We start from the raw sequence: 14,573 nt of genomic DNA on the forward strand, positions 1-14,573 counted from the left end.
TTTCTATGTGTTTTACTGTTTCAGGTCTCACTTTCAGGTCCTTAATCCATTTTGAGTTAATTTTGGTGTGTAGAGAGTCTAGTTTCATTCGTTTGCAGGTGGCTTTCTAGTTTTCCCAGCACCATTATTGGAGACTTTCCTTTCTCCACTGCATGTTTTTGACTTTTTTGTCAAAAATCATTTACCCATATAACTATGGGTTTACTTTTGGGCTTTCAATTCTTTTCCACTGGTTCATGTATCTGTTTTTCTGCCAATACCAGTGGGTACTGTATCTTCTCGAAGTCTTTTTCTGCATCTATTATTATGATCATATAATTGTTATTTTTTAATTTGTTTATGTGCTGTATTGCATTAATTGATTTGCATATGTTGAACCATCCCCGTGCCTCTGGTGTGAAGGCCACTCGATCATGGTGTTTAATCTTTATACTATGTTGCTGTATTTTGTTCACTATTATCATATTTAGGATTTTTGCATCTGTGTTCTTGAGAGAGATTGGTCTGTAGTTTTCTTTTTTTGTGTTATCTTTACCAGGTTTTGGTATCAGAGTAATATTGGACTCATAAAATGAGTTAGGAAGTATTACCTCTTTGATGTTTTTGAATAGTTTGAGGAGAATGGGTATTAAATCTTTGAATATTTGGTAGATTTCACTGGTAAAGCCATCAGGTCATGGACTTTTACTTTTTGGTAAGCTTTTGATGATTGTTTCAATTTCCATACTGCTAAATGATCTGTTTAGATTTTCAGTTCTTGATTTAGTCTAGGAAGGTTGTATCTAAGTACTTGTCCATTTCCTCTAGCTCATTAAATTTTGTGTTATGTACTTTTTTGTAGTATTCTTGTATGATCCTTGGTTTTTCTGTGGTGTCTGTCATACAATCCTGATTTTTTTTATGTCCTTTATCAGTTTTATTAATTTCTCAAAGAACCAGATCTTTGTTGCATTTATTTTATTTATTGTTTTCAGTTTTATTTAATTCTGCTCTAATTTTGATTTCTCCTTTCTTCTGATTTTAGGCTTCTTTTCTAGTCCCCCCCCCCCAGTGTTTTTTTAAGATTAAGTGTTAGGTTGTTTGTTTGGGCTCGTTTTGTTTTTGGAGGTAGGCCTGTAATGATATGAACTTTCTTATTACCGCTTTTGCTGTGTCCCAAAAGTTTTACTATGTTGTACTGTCATTATAGTTTATTTCTACGTATCTCTTGATGTCTTTATTCTTCTCTGACCCAGTCATTCTTCAGTAGCATGTTGTTGAATCTCCATGTATTTGTGGTTCTTCCCGGTTTCTTTGTACAGTCGATCTCTATCTTCAAAGCATTATGATGAGAGAATATGGTCGGTATGATTTAAACCCTCATATTTGTTGAGGCTATCTCTGTGTCCCAGTATGTGGTTGGTTCTTGAGAATGTTCCATGTGCACTAGAGAAGAATGTATAAGCATTTATTTTGGGATGAAAAACTCTGTAAATGTCGATTATGTCCAGCTGGTCTAAATGTGTCATTTAAGGATGTTATTTCTTTATTGATTTTCTGTTTGAATGATCTGTCCATATCCGACATTGGGGTATTTAGGTCCCTTACTATGATAGTGTTTTGTTCTGTTTTGCCGTTTAGTTCTGTTAGTATTGCTTTATATATTTCGGGGCACCTTGATTGGGAGCGTAGATATTAATAAGCGTTATGTTTTCTTGGTGTATGATACCCTTTATCGTTATGAAGTATCTCTCGGTATCTTTCATTCCTTTTTTTATTTTGAAATCTGTTTTGTCTGATATTAGTACTGCTACTCCCACTTTTCTCTGAAAGCCATGTGCTTGAAATATCATTTTACACCCTTTCACTTCGAGTCTGTATATGTCTTTGGAACTGAGATGTGTCTCTTGGAGGCAGAACATTGTTGGGTTTTAGTTTTTGATCTAATCTGCAACTCTGCCTTTTTGTTGGTGAGTTCAGTCCTTTTACATTTAGTGTGATTATTGAAATATGAGGTTTTCCTATAGCCATTTTATCTTTTGCTTTCTGGTAGCTCAGTGTTTCCATTGCTTTCATGTCCTTATGTTTCTGGGTTTGTTTGTTTGTTTGTTTGTTTGTTTCTTTTTTGGTGGGGTTTTGTAGATCTTCCCTCTGGTTCTTGTTTTAGGTTATGTATTTCAGTTCTGAATCTTTGGCATGTGGTTACCATGACATATATGTAGAGGATTGTGTGTGTGTGTGTGTGTGTGTGTGTGTGTGTACACATAGTAGTCCCATAGTAGTCCCCTTTTCTTCTTCATGTGCCTCATCTCCATTCCCCTTTGTAAATTTTGATCTTTGAATCCTCCCCTTTTCGGTCATTGTTGTCTCAATTTGTTTCTATGTATGCTGAACGGTTCATTACTATCTCGCTATAGCAAATCTTATTGTTTAAGCTTATAATGCCTTGTTCTTAGTAAGGGTTGCACTCCTCTACTTTTATCTGCTTGCTACTCGCCTTACTCGTAGTGATGTATTTTTTTGTCATTTTGTTTTAGGTGAGCTGGCACCTTCCAGTATTTCCTGTAATGCAGTCTTTGTAGTGGAGAATTCCCTCAATTTTTTATATGTCTGGAAAGATCTTTATTTATTCTTGCTATCTAAAAGAGAGCTTTACTGGATACATTATTCTTGGCTTGTAATTCTTTTCATTAAATAGTTTGAATATTTGATTCCACTCCTTTCTTGCTTGTAAGGTTTGTGCTGAGAAGTCCGATGATAATTTAATGGGTTTTCCTTTATAGGTTGTCATCTTCTTTTTCTGGCTGCCCTGAGAATTCTTTGTTATTAGTTTTTGATAATCTTAACATGATGTGTCTTGGAGAAGGCCTTTTTGGGTTAAGATAATTGGGTGTTGAATTCCAAGCTCCAGTTCATTCCTTAGATTTGAGAAATTCTCATCAACTATGTCTGAAGATGCTTTCTAATCCCTGCTCCTTTTCCTCTCCTTTGAGAATGTCCATTATTCTTATGTTTCCTTTCCTGATGGTTTCACCTAGTTCTGATATTTCTCTTTCATTATTTTTCATTCTTAGGTTTCTCTCTTCTTCCTTCTGATTTATTTCTAAATTTCCGTCTTTGATATCACTGATCTTTTCTTCCATTTGGTTGACTATTTCCCAAGCTTGCTATTTCAATTTTTATCTCTTAGTGTGTTCTTCATCTCCAGAAATTCTTTTTGGTTCTTCAATTCCTAAAGTTGTTGATATTAATTATTTTGGATCTCATTGAGTTTTTTCAGAAGTACCATCCTGAATTCTCTGTCATTTAAGTCACATATTTCTATGTCTTTAAGCTTATTTCTGGAGATTTTTCTCTTTCTTTCTAAGCTGCCTTATCACCTTGGTTGTTCATGGTGTTTAATGGGCTATTTTTCTGCCTGGGCATTAATGGAAGTGTATTCTGCTTTTTTTTTTTTTTTCTTTCCCCAGAAAGATTTATTATACAAAGGTCTCTTTTTAGTCTGTTGCAAAGAAGGTGTTTTTCTTTTGATTTCCTGTAGGTGGCATCCAAGCCTCTTGGATTCCTGCTTTATATAAAGTGTTAATAATACCTTTTTTTTTTTTTCTTATAAATATTTAATCACACTTGCTACCCTCAGTCTCAGTTCCTGTCAGTGTTCATGACGGTTTTGGTAGCTTTTGCTCGGATTACCCTTGGGCTGTGCTGTGTTGGGTCTTGAAGGATATGTGGTTCAGCCTTGTTTTACAGCCATGGCTGGTAGTAATCAACCATTGCTTCTCTGCTGTTTCCACTTTTCTGCCATCCCCGTTTCTCTGCTTTCTGCCTTGATCTCTGGGCATTGCCGCTGCACATGGAGCTCACAGCTCTCAGGCAGGGCTGTTCAGGGAACCCACCACACCTCTCCCCTACCCCTTCTGTTGTAGGGAGCTCTGTCTGAGAGAGGCAGCTTCTTTGTTTCTCCCAGTCTATCACTTGAAATTCGGGGTTCTGACCTGTGGTAGCTCTTATTCATAGATTTCTCGCTCTGACATACTTGAGTGTGTTTTGTTGAGTATTAGATGTTCATCTTGTTTCAAGAGGAGAGATCTGCAGACATCTCTCACTCTGCCCTGTTTCTGACCTCACCAGTGTATAAATCCCTCACCTATGTTTTCTTATTCACATCTTTAGCCTCTTTAACAGTTCTTATAATACTGGTTTAGTGGCGATGAGCTCCTTTAGACTTTATCTTGTCTGGGAACCTATCCCTCCTTTGATTCTAAATCTTGCTGGATAGAGTAACTTTACTTTTAGGTCTTTCATCACTTTGAATATTTCGTGCCAATCCCTTCTGGCCTGCACAATTTCTGTTGAGAAATCAGCTGACATTCTTATAGGAGTCTCTTTGTAAGTAGCTGCCTTTATCTTGCTGGTCCTCTCTTTGTTTTTAACCTTGGACATTTTAATTATTATGTGTCTTGGTGTGGGCTTCTTTGGGTTCATCTTGTCTGGGACTCTGTTTCCTGGACTTGTAGATTTCCTTTACCCCGTTAGGGAAGTTTAAAGTCATTATTTCTTCAAATAGGTTTTCATTTCTTTCTCTCTCCTTCTGATATCCCTATGATGCACATGTTGGTATGCTTGGTGTCGTTCCAGAGGTTTTTGATTTTTTTCTTTTTGCTCTTCTGATCGGGTGTTTTCTGCTACTTTTCTTCCAGTTAACTGATTCGATCCTTTGCTTTATCTAATCTGTTGATTCTCTGCATTCTTCATGTTAGTTATTGTATTCATTTCTGAATGGTTCTTTTTGATTATTTTTTCTCTCTTTGAGTAAGTTCTCAGTGAGTTTGTCTATTCTTCCCATAAGTTCATAGAGTGTCCTTATAATCACCGTTTAGAACTCTGCATCTGGTAAATTGCTTGCCTTCATTTTATTTAGCTTTTTTTCCCTGGAGTTTTGTTCTGTTCTTTGATTTAAGAGATGTTTCTTTGTCAACTCATACTGCTGATTCTGCGTTTGTTTCTATATATTAGGTAGATCTGCGGCTCCCAGTCTTGGCAGAGTGGTCTTACGTAGTAACTGTCCTTTGAGACCCGGGGCATAGCATTCCTGATTACCTGAGCCAGATGCTCCAGTTGTGTCCCTTGAGTGGGTTGTGTGTGCCCTCTTATTGTCGTTTAGCCTTACTTGCTATTGGCACGTCAGTGGCTGGAGTTGATCCTTAGGCTGACTGGCCGTGAGAGCTGATAGTGACTACAGTGGACAAGCTGTTGTCCAGGAGCTGGACAAGCTGTTGTGTGGGGGCTGAACCCAGAGAGTGAGAGTTATTTTAGTGGGGCTATGGTGCCCCTCATGTTCATCCTTTGGATGTGTCATGTGTGGAGCTGGTTAGGTAGTGCTCTTGTGTGGTGTGAAGCAGGCCACTGTGTATGTTGGTTCTGGAGCCTCTTGGGAAAGGCTCTGGTGCTGGCCAAGGTCAGCTGCCACTTTTGCCCAGCTTCAGACTGCCTGGTGGGAGCTAGAAAAGTGGTATTTAGTTGGTTATTGCTGTTCTGGGTTTAGAGGTGCCGGGAGAGGTTAAACTGTGATGTGAGGTCAGCTGCCACTAATACTCGTCTTGGGCCACTTTGATGAGGACCACAGTGTAAGCTGAGGTCAGTTGCCACATGCGGCAGCCAATTAATCTATTCTAAGCCAACACTTACTATAGCTTAATACAGCCTGGGGCCACCCAACAGGAATTGCAATGCAAATTGAGACCAGGAGCCACTTGTACTGACTGGGCTTGGGCTGCTTAGCAAGAGATACAGGGCATACCAAGGCTATCTGCTGCTTATGGGGGCTTGTGGACCTTTGAAAGATTTTCGAATGTTCATACCTTGATCTGAGGCAGCTCGCTCATATGGAAAAGCCACTGGAAGTGGCTCGGGCAGGATAAGGGGGTTGAGTGGGAGACAAGGTCTCAGGGAATCGCCAGGGTGGGGTGAAAGGTGTTAGCCAAGTTGACGAAGAGCTCAGATTTGATATCTGCCTGTGCCAGGCCAGCTGAATGGGAGGAGAGTTCAACAAAGGAACAGTGGTACTTGCTAGCACTCGTGTGCCTAGGGAGAGCTACTCTGTCCCAGTCCCTTGAGCCCTCACTTTGAATCTAGTTCATTTAGATTTTTCCCTGTATGTCCTAGGCACTTTTAGAGTTGTTTCCTTTGCACTGGAGCTCAGATCAAGGGAGTTTGCCAGTGAGTGAATCTTGTGCTTGGCCCCTTTAAGAGGACACCTTGGTATACAGCAGCTCTTTGTCTTACTCAGATGAGCTGCAGTCCCTGTTGGTTTTCACAGCCAGGTGTTATGGGGACTCCTCTTGGCAATGGTGTTCCAGGCTGAGAAGCCTGGTGTGAGGCTTGGACTCTTCCCTCCTGAGGAGGGACCTCTGCAGTCAAGATACCCCTCTTGATTTTTAATTGTCACATTGTAGTTATGGGACCTGCCCACTCCATGTCTCCATCTCTCCTACTAGTCTCATCCTGGCTGCTGCTTATATCTTTAGTTATAGGAGTTCTGTTCAGCTAGTCTTCAGGCAATTCTCATTGATGGCTATCATATAATTAATTAAAATTTCTATCTTCTTGTGAGAAAAAATGAGCACTGCAATTACCTACTCTGCCATCTTGACCAGTAGTGATCCATTCACATTAATGTTGTTATTGATATACTTGGATTTACGTCTTTCATTTTACTTTTTGTTTCTATTTCTCTGGGATTTTTTTGTTTCTCTGTATTTTAATGCTTTTTTATATCAAGTACATATATACTAATGTAAATAACATTTTACTTCCTTTAATGACTTCAGATTATGTGTTACAAACTCAGCAATACATAGTTATAATATTATTTTATATATTTTTACGTCTATAAAATTCTAAAAGAAACTGAGAAGAAAAAATACGTAATTTTAGGTTTTGTTATATTACCTTTCTTACCGGTTCCCTTTTGTTCCTGTGGATTTGGGGTACCATTTGGTGTCATTTCCTTCCTCTAAGGCAGCTTCACTAACACGCACCCTTTTTGCTGTTATTGGCAAATGTATTGCACTTGCTATGTATAAACACATTTTACACATATAACCTTTATTATGTATATAGTCCCATCAGTACAATTATATATGTATTGTTTTTTATATGACTGATTTTTAAATCAAGAGAAGAAAAGAGGAAATATGTATTTATACTGTTTTTTTATATATATCTATATAATTACATAATTACCTTGTGCTGTTTGTTTTTTCATGTGAACTTATATTACGTTCTGGTGTCAGTTGCTTTCAACTTGAGTTACTTTTATAATTGCTTATAAAGCAGGTCTGCTAATTAGCAACGATTCAGTTTTTATCTGGGGGTGTCTCTATTTCACATTTATTTTTGAAAGATAATCTTTCTGCAGTCTCCAGTCTCAGGGATGAGAAAACATCTGTTTAATCTTTTAGTGGCTCCTTAATACGTGAGAGTCATTTTTATCCTGCAGCTTTAAGGTTTTTCTCGTTGCCTTTGCCTTTTAAAATTTTTACTATGATGTGTTTGATTTTGGGTCTTTTTGCATCTGTTCTCCTGTCACTGACCCATATGGGTCAGGAAGCTCAAATCAGGGTCCTTCTGCCTAGTGTCACTCACACCAATGGAATGGGAGTGTGTTTGGTAAAGCAGAGCAGAAACTTTATTTTTGATCAAGGAATGGAGAGGGTGAGCTTACGCTGGAAAGGCACCTCCTTAATTTGGAGGAATGAGGAGAGCCTTACAGGATTGGTGGTAGGTAGGGGTGGGGACTTCCGAGAAAGGGTGGAGAGTTCCCGGAATTGTGGGAGACCATGAGTATGCGCTGTTCCTAGACATGCTTCCAACATGCCTTGCTACATATCACATGTCTCATTTTAATGTTAAGCCTCTTCCTCGGTGTGGTCTTTTGTATGCTCATGAAGAAAAGTTGTCAACAGGTCACTTGGCAAGGTATTTGGGGCGCTGTCTTAGAACTTTGCTGTGCAGAGTGTTTTTGTAGCTGTGATCCTTGGGTTTCTTATGTGATTCCTGCTTGCAGGCTTAGCTTGCCCTGGAATTTCTGTCCCTTCTTGACGAGTTCAGCCTCCTTTAGTCAGGAGATATGTTGTCAAAGGTGTAAGAGGTAACAGGCGAATTAATAGAAGTTTAAGCATTGATTAATAATGTGGTAGCACAACCTTGTGACATTACGTAAAGTTCATTGAGCTTCTTTGATTTTTTATTATGTTTCCCTAGTCCTTTTTTCTTCTGGTACTTTTCGTATGCCTGTGTTGGTGGTGCACTTAATGGTGTCACACTTAATGGTGTCTCTGAGGCTGTGTTCATTTTTCATTTTTCTCTTTGATTTTTAGATTACATAATTTCTCCCTCTTCAAGTATATTGATTTTTTTTTCCTTTCAGCTTAGTGTTATGATTGTGCCCTCTAGTGAATTTTTCATTTCATTTATTATACTTTCAACTCCAGAATTTCTATGTTTTGCCTCTTTTTGTAAATATTTGATGAGACATTGACCCTGTATGGTCTTTTACTTCCTGAAACATGATTTCTTTCTCTTTAATTCTTTGAACATATTTTTATTGGCTTTCTAAAAGTCTTTGTTAAGTTTGGCATGTAGGCTCTCTCAAGGATAGTTTAGCTTATGTTGGGTTACACTTTCTTATTCTTTTGCATAGTTCATAATTTGTTGTTAAAAATTGGACATTGCAGCAACTAGATACAAAACCACTCTTCCTCTGGCTTATAGTTTGCTTATTTGTTTACTGTGATGGCTAGACTGTTGTAGCAAAGTATATTTTATGGGCATGCGCAGAGTAATCCTGGGATAACAGTGGTTTTATGAGGGCTCTCTTTTCTGTCTTTCCCTGATCTTTGTGTTACACTGTCTGCTTGAATTGGTATCTCAAGATGCTATTCCTGGCTCCACTAATTGCAGGTTGATTGCTCCTGTTTTCATTAGTGCTCTGGGGCATAAATTGCTATACCATCTTGATCCAATAAATTTCTGGTCCCTTCCCATAGGTAATCTTTGAGGCTAGTCTTTGAGGTTTGTTTCTACCCTATAAAGGTTCTCCTTAGTTCTCAGGGAAATTTCTGGCTGGTCTGTGGTTAACTTGTTCTCATGAAACTGCCAGCCTTTTCTTAATTGCTTACCACCACAATCTCCATTATTTTCAAAAGTGCCTTTAGGCTTAAACTTCCCAACATTCTGGCTGAAATAAAGTCATTTCACTTGGGAAGAACAGCTAAGCCCTTTGCCTTGGCAGATGCATTTCTAGCTTCTTCCATTAAGTATCAGTATGGAGTGGACAGAACCCCCTCCCTCAGAGGTCTGTGTCCCAGCTCCCTGATGCTGCCTGCTCTGAGTCCTGAGGAACAGGAGGAGGAAGCTAGGTAGCAACCCCTTCCTTGGAGTTCTGAAACCCAGCTCGGTGGAGGCTCCGCTCTAGGCTTTTTGGTACTGATAAATGAACTTCCTCCCTTTGTTTGTCCTGGGATAGAGGCAGAAGCTGCTTTCTGTGGTTCTTAGCTCTAGGGCGCCCCCATGAGCTCCTTTTGCTTTTCCAGCTCTCCAACATCCATTTAACTGATTCCTTATACTATTTATTTATACTAAGTTGTCTCTTAAGGATAAATCTTTCTGTTAAAATACTTGTATAGTTTTATTTTTAATCCTGCGGCCAGATGAATTCCTCTAAAACACAGCCCTCAACAAATTATTCATTCCTCTGACAAAATTAAACAAAACAAAAAACTCTTATTAGTCGCACGGCTACCTTTTTACAGACCTATATTAAATATAAGTTGTTATTAGTTTCACCAGCTACTTGATTGAAGGAAGAATTGTTTTTCTGTACTTTCTGTTCCAGATTATGATTTTAAGTTCTTGATCATTGCTTCTGTCTCAGGAGTTTATTTTATTGTAAACCAATAAGGCAGATAGCAAATATGTTGATATAATTCTCTTCATAGGAGAGCCTCCATTCTTACCAGAATCGTTTGACCGAATTCTTCTTGATGCACCCTGCAGCGGAATGGGACAGAGACCAAATATGGCTTGTTCTTGGACTTTGAAGGAAGTGACGTCTTACCAGCCATTACAGCGAAAGCTCTTTACTGTGGTATGTGTAGATACCTTGCTGTGAGAGAAAGTTGGCCTTTACTAGTTTGATATTTCAGAGCTTGAGAGCAGTGTGTATAGCAGCATCATTCACAATAACCAAAATGTGGAAACAACCCAAGCGTCCGTTGTATATACATACAGTGGAATATTATTCAGCCTCACAAAGGAATGAAATTCTGATACATGCTACAGCATGGGCGAACTTCGAAAATATTATGCTGAGTGATATGAGCCAGACACAAAAAAGACATACTGTATCATCCATTTGCATAAGGTAACCAGACTAGGCAAATTCATAGAGACTAGAGGTTACCAGGAACTGGAGGCTTGAAAGAATGGGGAGTTATTGTGTAATAGGTACAGAGTAAGTTTGGAGTGATGGAAATATTCTGGAGATGGATAATGGTGGTGGTTGCCCAACAATGTGGACGTACATAGTGCCACTAAATTGTTCACTTAAACATGGTTAAAATGGTAAGTTTCTTATATGTATATTTTATCAGACAAAAAAAGGACAGAAGATCTAGTTTTGAATTCATGGACCTTTATGTTGACTCTTTCATTATAGGCAATAGTAGAATTTCTTCATTGAGACATAATGAATTTCAAACATTCTGCTTTACCTTTAAAAAAGTCACTAGATTATTTACTACTTGATGTAAAGAATTAGATATAAAACAAATTACTCTTTTTAATAGTGTTCCTGGATCATCTTAAGAAAGCAAATTAAAAGTGGGAAGTCCAGTTATAGAAACGTCTAATCATTGCTATACACCTAAAACTAATAAACTATGGTATGTTAACTGTAATTGACAAGTAAAAAAAATAATAATGGAAATCCAATGAGAATTAAAATGGGAAGTGACAGTATCAAGCATAGAAGAAACATAAAAACTTTGCAGATCTAACTGGTCTTCAGTTGGAATCCCAGACGGAATATCCAAGGATTTTTCTCAGTCTTGCAAAAATGATACTGTAGATTTCACAGAATATAAACATTTGACCAAGGATTACTTCATTAATTTCTCTCAAGCCTTAATTGTAAACACATAGGCTACAGCAGTAATGGATACAATATTATTCAGTCTCTAAAGTTGTCCATCAGTACATTTCTAGTCATCTCTTCTGGTGTCTTCTTTTGTACTGGTAATGGATTATTTTACCTTTTTTTAATTTTATACAGTCTGAAGAATACATCCTGGGAATTAAAAGAGCAAGCAGCGTTAAATAAGTTTTACTTGTAGGCAAAACTCACTTTGACTTGAGGGTAAAGTTAGGACACTGTTTTAAAAACACTTTTTATTTGTTCGAGGCCATAGTAAAAAGAAAATTCAAAAAGGCCACTTAGGATGCATCATCTCAATGGAAAGGAACAGCCAGCAGTGTTAGAGTTGAGACTATGGTAGGTATACCATCTGGCATGGATAGAAACTGAGAAGAATGTGGACCTTAGAATCAGACACATGTTTTTTCTATTAATTTATTTTCCAGTTACAGTTGACATACAATATTATATTAGTTTCAGGTGTGCAACATGGTGATTAGACATTTATATAACTTAGGAAGTGATCACCCCGTTAAGTCTAATAACCGTCTGACACCATACATAGTTGTTACAATACTATTAACTACTGTATGCTATACTTTGCATCCCTGTGCCTGTTTTTATAATGGGAAATTTGTACTTAATCTCTTTCACCTTTTTCACCAATCTCCCTCTCATCTGGCAACCATCAGTTTGTTACCCATATCATGAGTTTATTTCTGTTTTCTAATTTTTTTAGATTGCACATGTAAGTGAAATCCTGTGGTGTTTGTCTTTCTCTGACTTATTTCACTTGGCATAATACCTTCTAGGTCCATCCATGTTGTAAATTGTCAGATTAAGTTTTTTTTTTTTATGGCCAAGTAATATTCCATTGGATATATGAACTGTATGTTCTTTATGCATTCATCTGTCCATTGGACATTTAGGTTGCTGCCATATCTTGACTATTGTAAATAATGCTGCAATGAATATAGGGATGCATGTTTCTTTTCAAATTAGTGTTTTGGATATCTTCGGATAAATACCCAGAACTGGGCTTGCTGGATCATATATGGTAGTTTTATTTTTAATTTTTTTTTGTAGTGTCTTTATCTAGTTTTGGTATCAGAGTAATGCTAGCCTCATAAAATGGGTTTGGTAGCCTTCCCTCCTCTTAAATTTGTTGGAACAGTTTGAAAAGGATAGGTAATTCTTTTTGAATGATTGGTAAAATTCATCTATGAAGCCATATAGTCCAAGGCTTTTGTTTGTTGGGAGTTTCTGATTACTTATTCGAATTTGTTATTAGTATTGGTCTGTTCAGATTTTTGTTTCTGATTTCAGTCTTGGAATATTGTATCTTGAGGAATTTGTTCAATTTTTTCAGGTTGCATATAATCGTTCATAGTATTGTCTTATAATTCTCTGTACTTCCGTCATATCTGTTGTCACTTCTCTTTCATTTCTGATTTTATTCGGGCCCATTCTTCATTTTCTTTTATGAGTCTGGCTAAAAGTTTATAATTTTATCTTTTCAAAGAACTAGTTCTTGGTTTCATTGATCTTTTCTGTTGTTTTTTAAGACTCAATTTTATTTATTTCCACCCCGATCTTTATTATTTCCTCCTTCTCACTTTGGTCTTCGTTTGTTCTTTTTTCTAGATCCTTTAGGTGTCAGGTTAGATTGTTTGAGCTGTTTCTTGAAGAACAGACTCAAGCACATCTTAATTGGAGTCATGCATGCTCCACATAAGTGACTTTCGGCACATTGGTTCCACGTCTGAGGAATGGGGATAATAACTACCTAATAAGGTTACCTAATTGGAGATAGCAATCATGTCTCGTAGTTGTTATAGGCTTTCTTGAGAAAATCCATGTAAAGTACCTAAAATAATAGCTTGCACACAGTAACAAAGTTTGAATTTTGATCAGCATATTCTGGTTTAAAAAGCATAAGTATATATTACATATTTTAAAAAAGATTTTAAAAATTTAAAAAGATAAACTTTAGTTACTTGGGACAAATTCATTTTTGTATAATACCTTATTTCTCGATTCATTTTTTTTACTGGGCAAATATTTATCGAGCACCTGCTGTATGTAATATATTAATCTAGATGCTGATAATACAGTAGTGAAAAAAAAATAGTCCCTGCCTTATTCATGGGGTTTCTGTTCTGATTAGGGGAGAAAATTAACAAATAGATGAGTAAGCTATTCAGTTTATTATAAGGTAATAATCCTGTGGAGCAAGCTAAAGAAAGGAAGGGAGAACAGGGGTGCTGGATTGGGATAGTTGCCATTTTATATCGGGCGGTCAGGGAGGGCGTTGCTGGAAAGGTGACAGATGAGCAAAGATAATTGCGAAGGAGCAAGCGAGGCAGAGGAGGAGGGGAGCTTTCCAAGCTCGTGCGCAGAGCCTGTGGGGTGGCCATGCGTGTTCCAGACCGGCAGAGGCCAGTGTTGCTAAAGCAGGGTGAGCACGTGGTCATGGCGGGTCAGAACATAGGGCCCCGAAAGCCACTGTCAGGATTTGGGCTTTGACTCCAAGATAATGGACGGCATTCAAAGGATTTGAGCTGAGATGTGACGGGTTTTGAAAGTACTTCTCTGGGTGCTGTATAGAATAGATTGTAGGATGGCAGAGGGGAAGCGGGGGCTCTAAGTAGGAGACTGTTACAGTAATCCGGGCAGAAGTTCATGAGACTTGGACCAGGACAGTAGCAGTGGAAGTGATGAGAAGTAGCCAAATTCTGGGTATATTTTGAAGGTAGAGACAGTAGGATTTGCTGATATATGGGGAATGTGAGAGAGTAATGTGATAAAGGATAATTTAAGGTTTGGGGCCTAACCATCTGGAAGGATGGAAGTACTTCTCCAGTAGGTTTCAGTGGGAAGATAGGGTTTCAGTTCAAGACATGACAAATTCCATAGTGGAAATATTGAGAAGGCAATTGAATACATGGATATGGAATTCTGAAAGGAGTCTGGCCTAAAAATGTAAATTTGCTGGCTGAAGTTGTGAAACCGACTAATCAGATTTCGGAGACTCTTGTTCCAAATGGACTATAACAGCTCCAAGGAAATGAAATGTATCTAGTCTGGAACTTCTGATTAAGAAAGAGTCCTGGGCATACAGAACATCATTCTATTTATCCCAAATATTTGAAAGGTATCATGTAGATAGATATAGAATTCCTTAAGCTGCTTGGCCTTGTGGTACGTGTAATCTGATCACATTTTTCTTCAGGCAGTGAAGCTGCTGAAGCCGGGGGGCGTGTTGGTTTATAGCACATGCACCATCACACTGGCAGAAAATGAAGAGCAGGTGGCCTGGGCCCTCACAGCGTTTCCTTGTCTTCAGCTTCAGCCCCAGGTAAGAATAATTCCCATTTTTTTGTTACCTGATTACACA

General features: G+C 38.0%; 1 protein-coding gene across 9 annotated transcripts in view; it reads left to right on the plus strand.

Moving 5' to 3' along the window:
- The window catches only part of NSUN6 (NOP2/Sun RNA methyltransferase 6), a 70,020-nt gene that overhangs the window by 44,874 nt on the left and 10,573 nt on the right, over window positions 1-14,573 (plus strand). For all 9 annotated transcript variants that reach the window (XM_036228156.1, XM_036228150.1, XM_016150617.2 and 6 more), the window contains 2 exons: window positions 9,981-10,129; window positions 14,409-14,534. In XM_036228156.1, coding sequence (XP_036084049.1) covers window positions 9,981-10,129; window positions 14,409-14,534 — 275 coding nt within the window. The remainder of the gene's footprint in view (window positions 1-9,980; window positions 10,130-14,408; window positions 14,535-14,573) is intronic.

Source organism: Rousettus aegyptiacus, unplaced genomic scaffold (assembly GCF_014176215.1).
Source record: "Rousettus aegyptiacus isolate mRouAeg1 unplaced genomic scaffold, mRouAeg1.p scaffold_m13_p_10, whole genome shotgun sequence".
Classification (NCBI taxonomy): domain Eukaryota; kingdom Metazoa; phylum Chordata; class Mammalia; order Chiroptera; family Pteropodidae; genus Rousettus; species Rousettus aegyptiacus.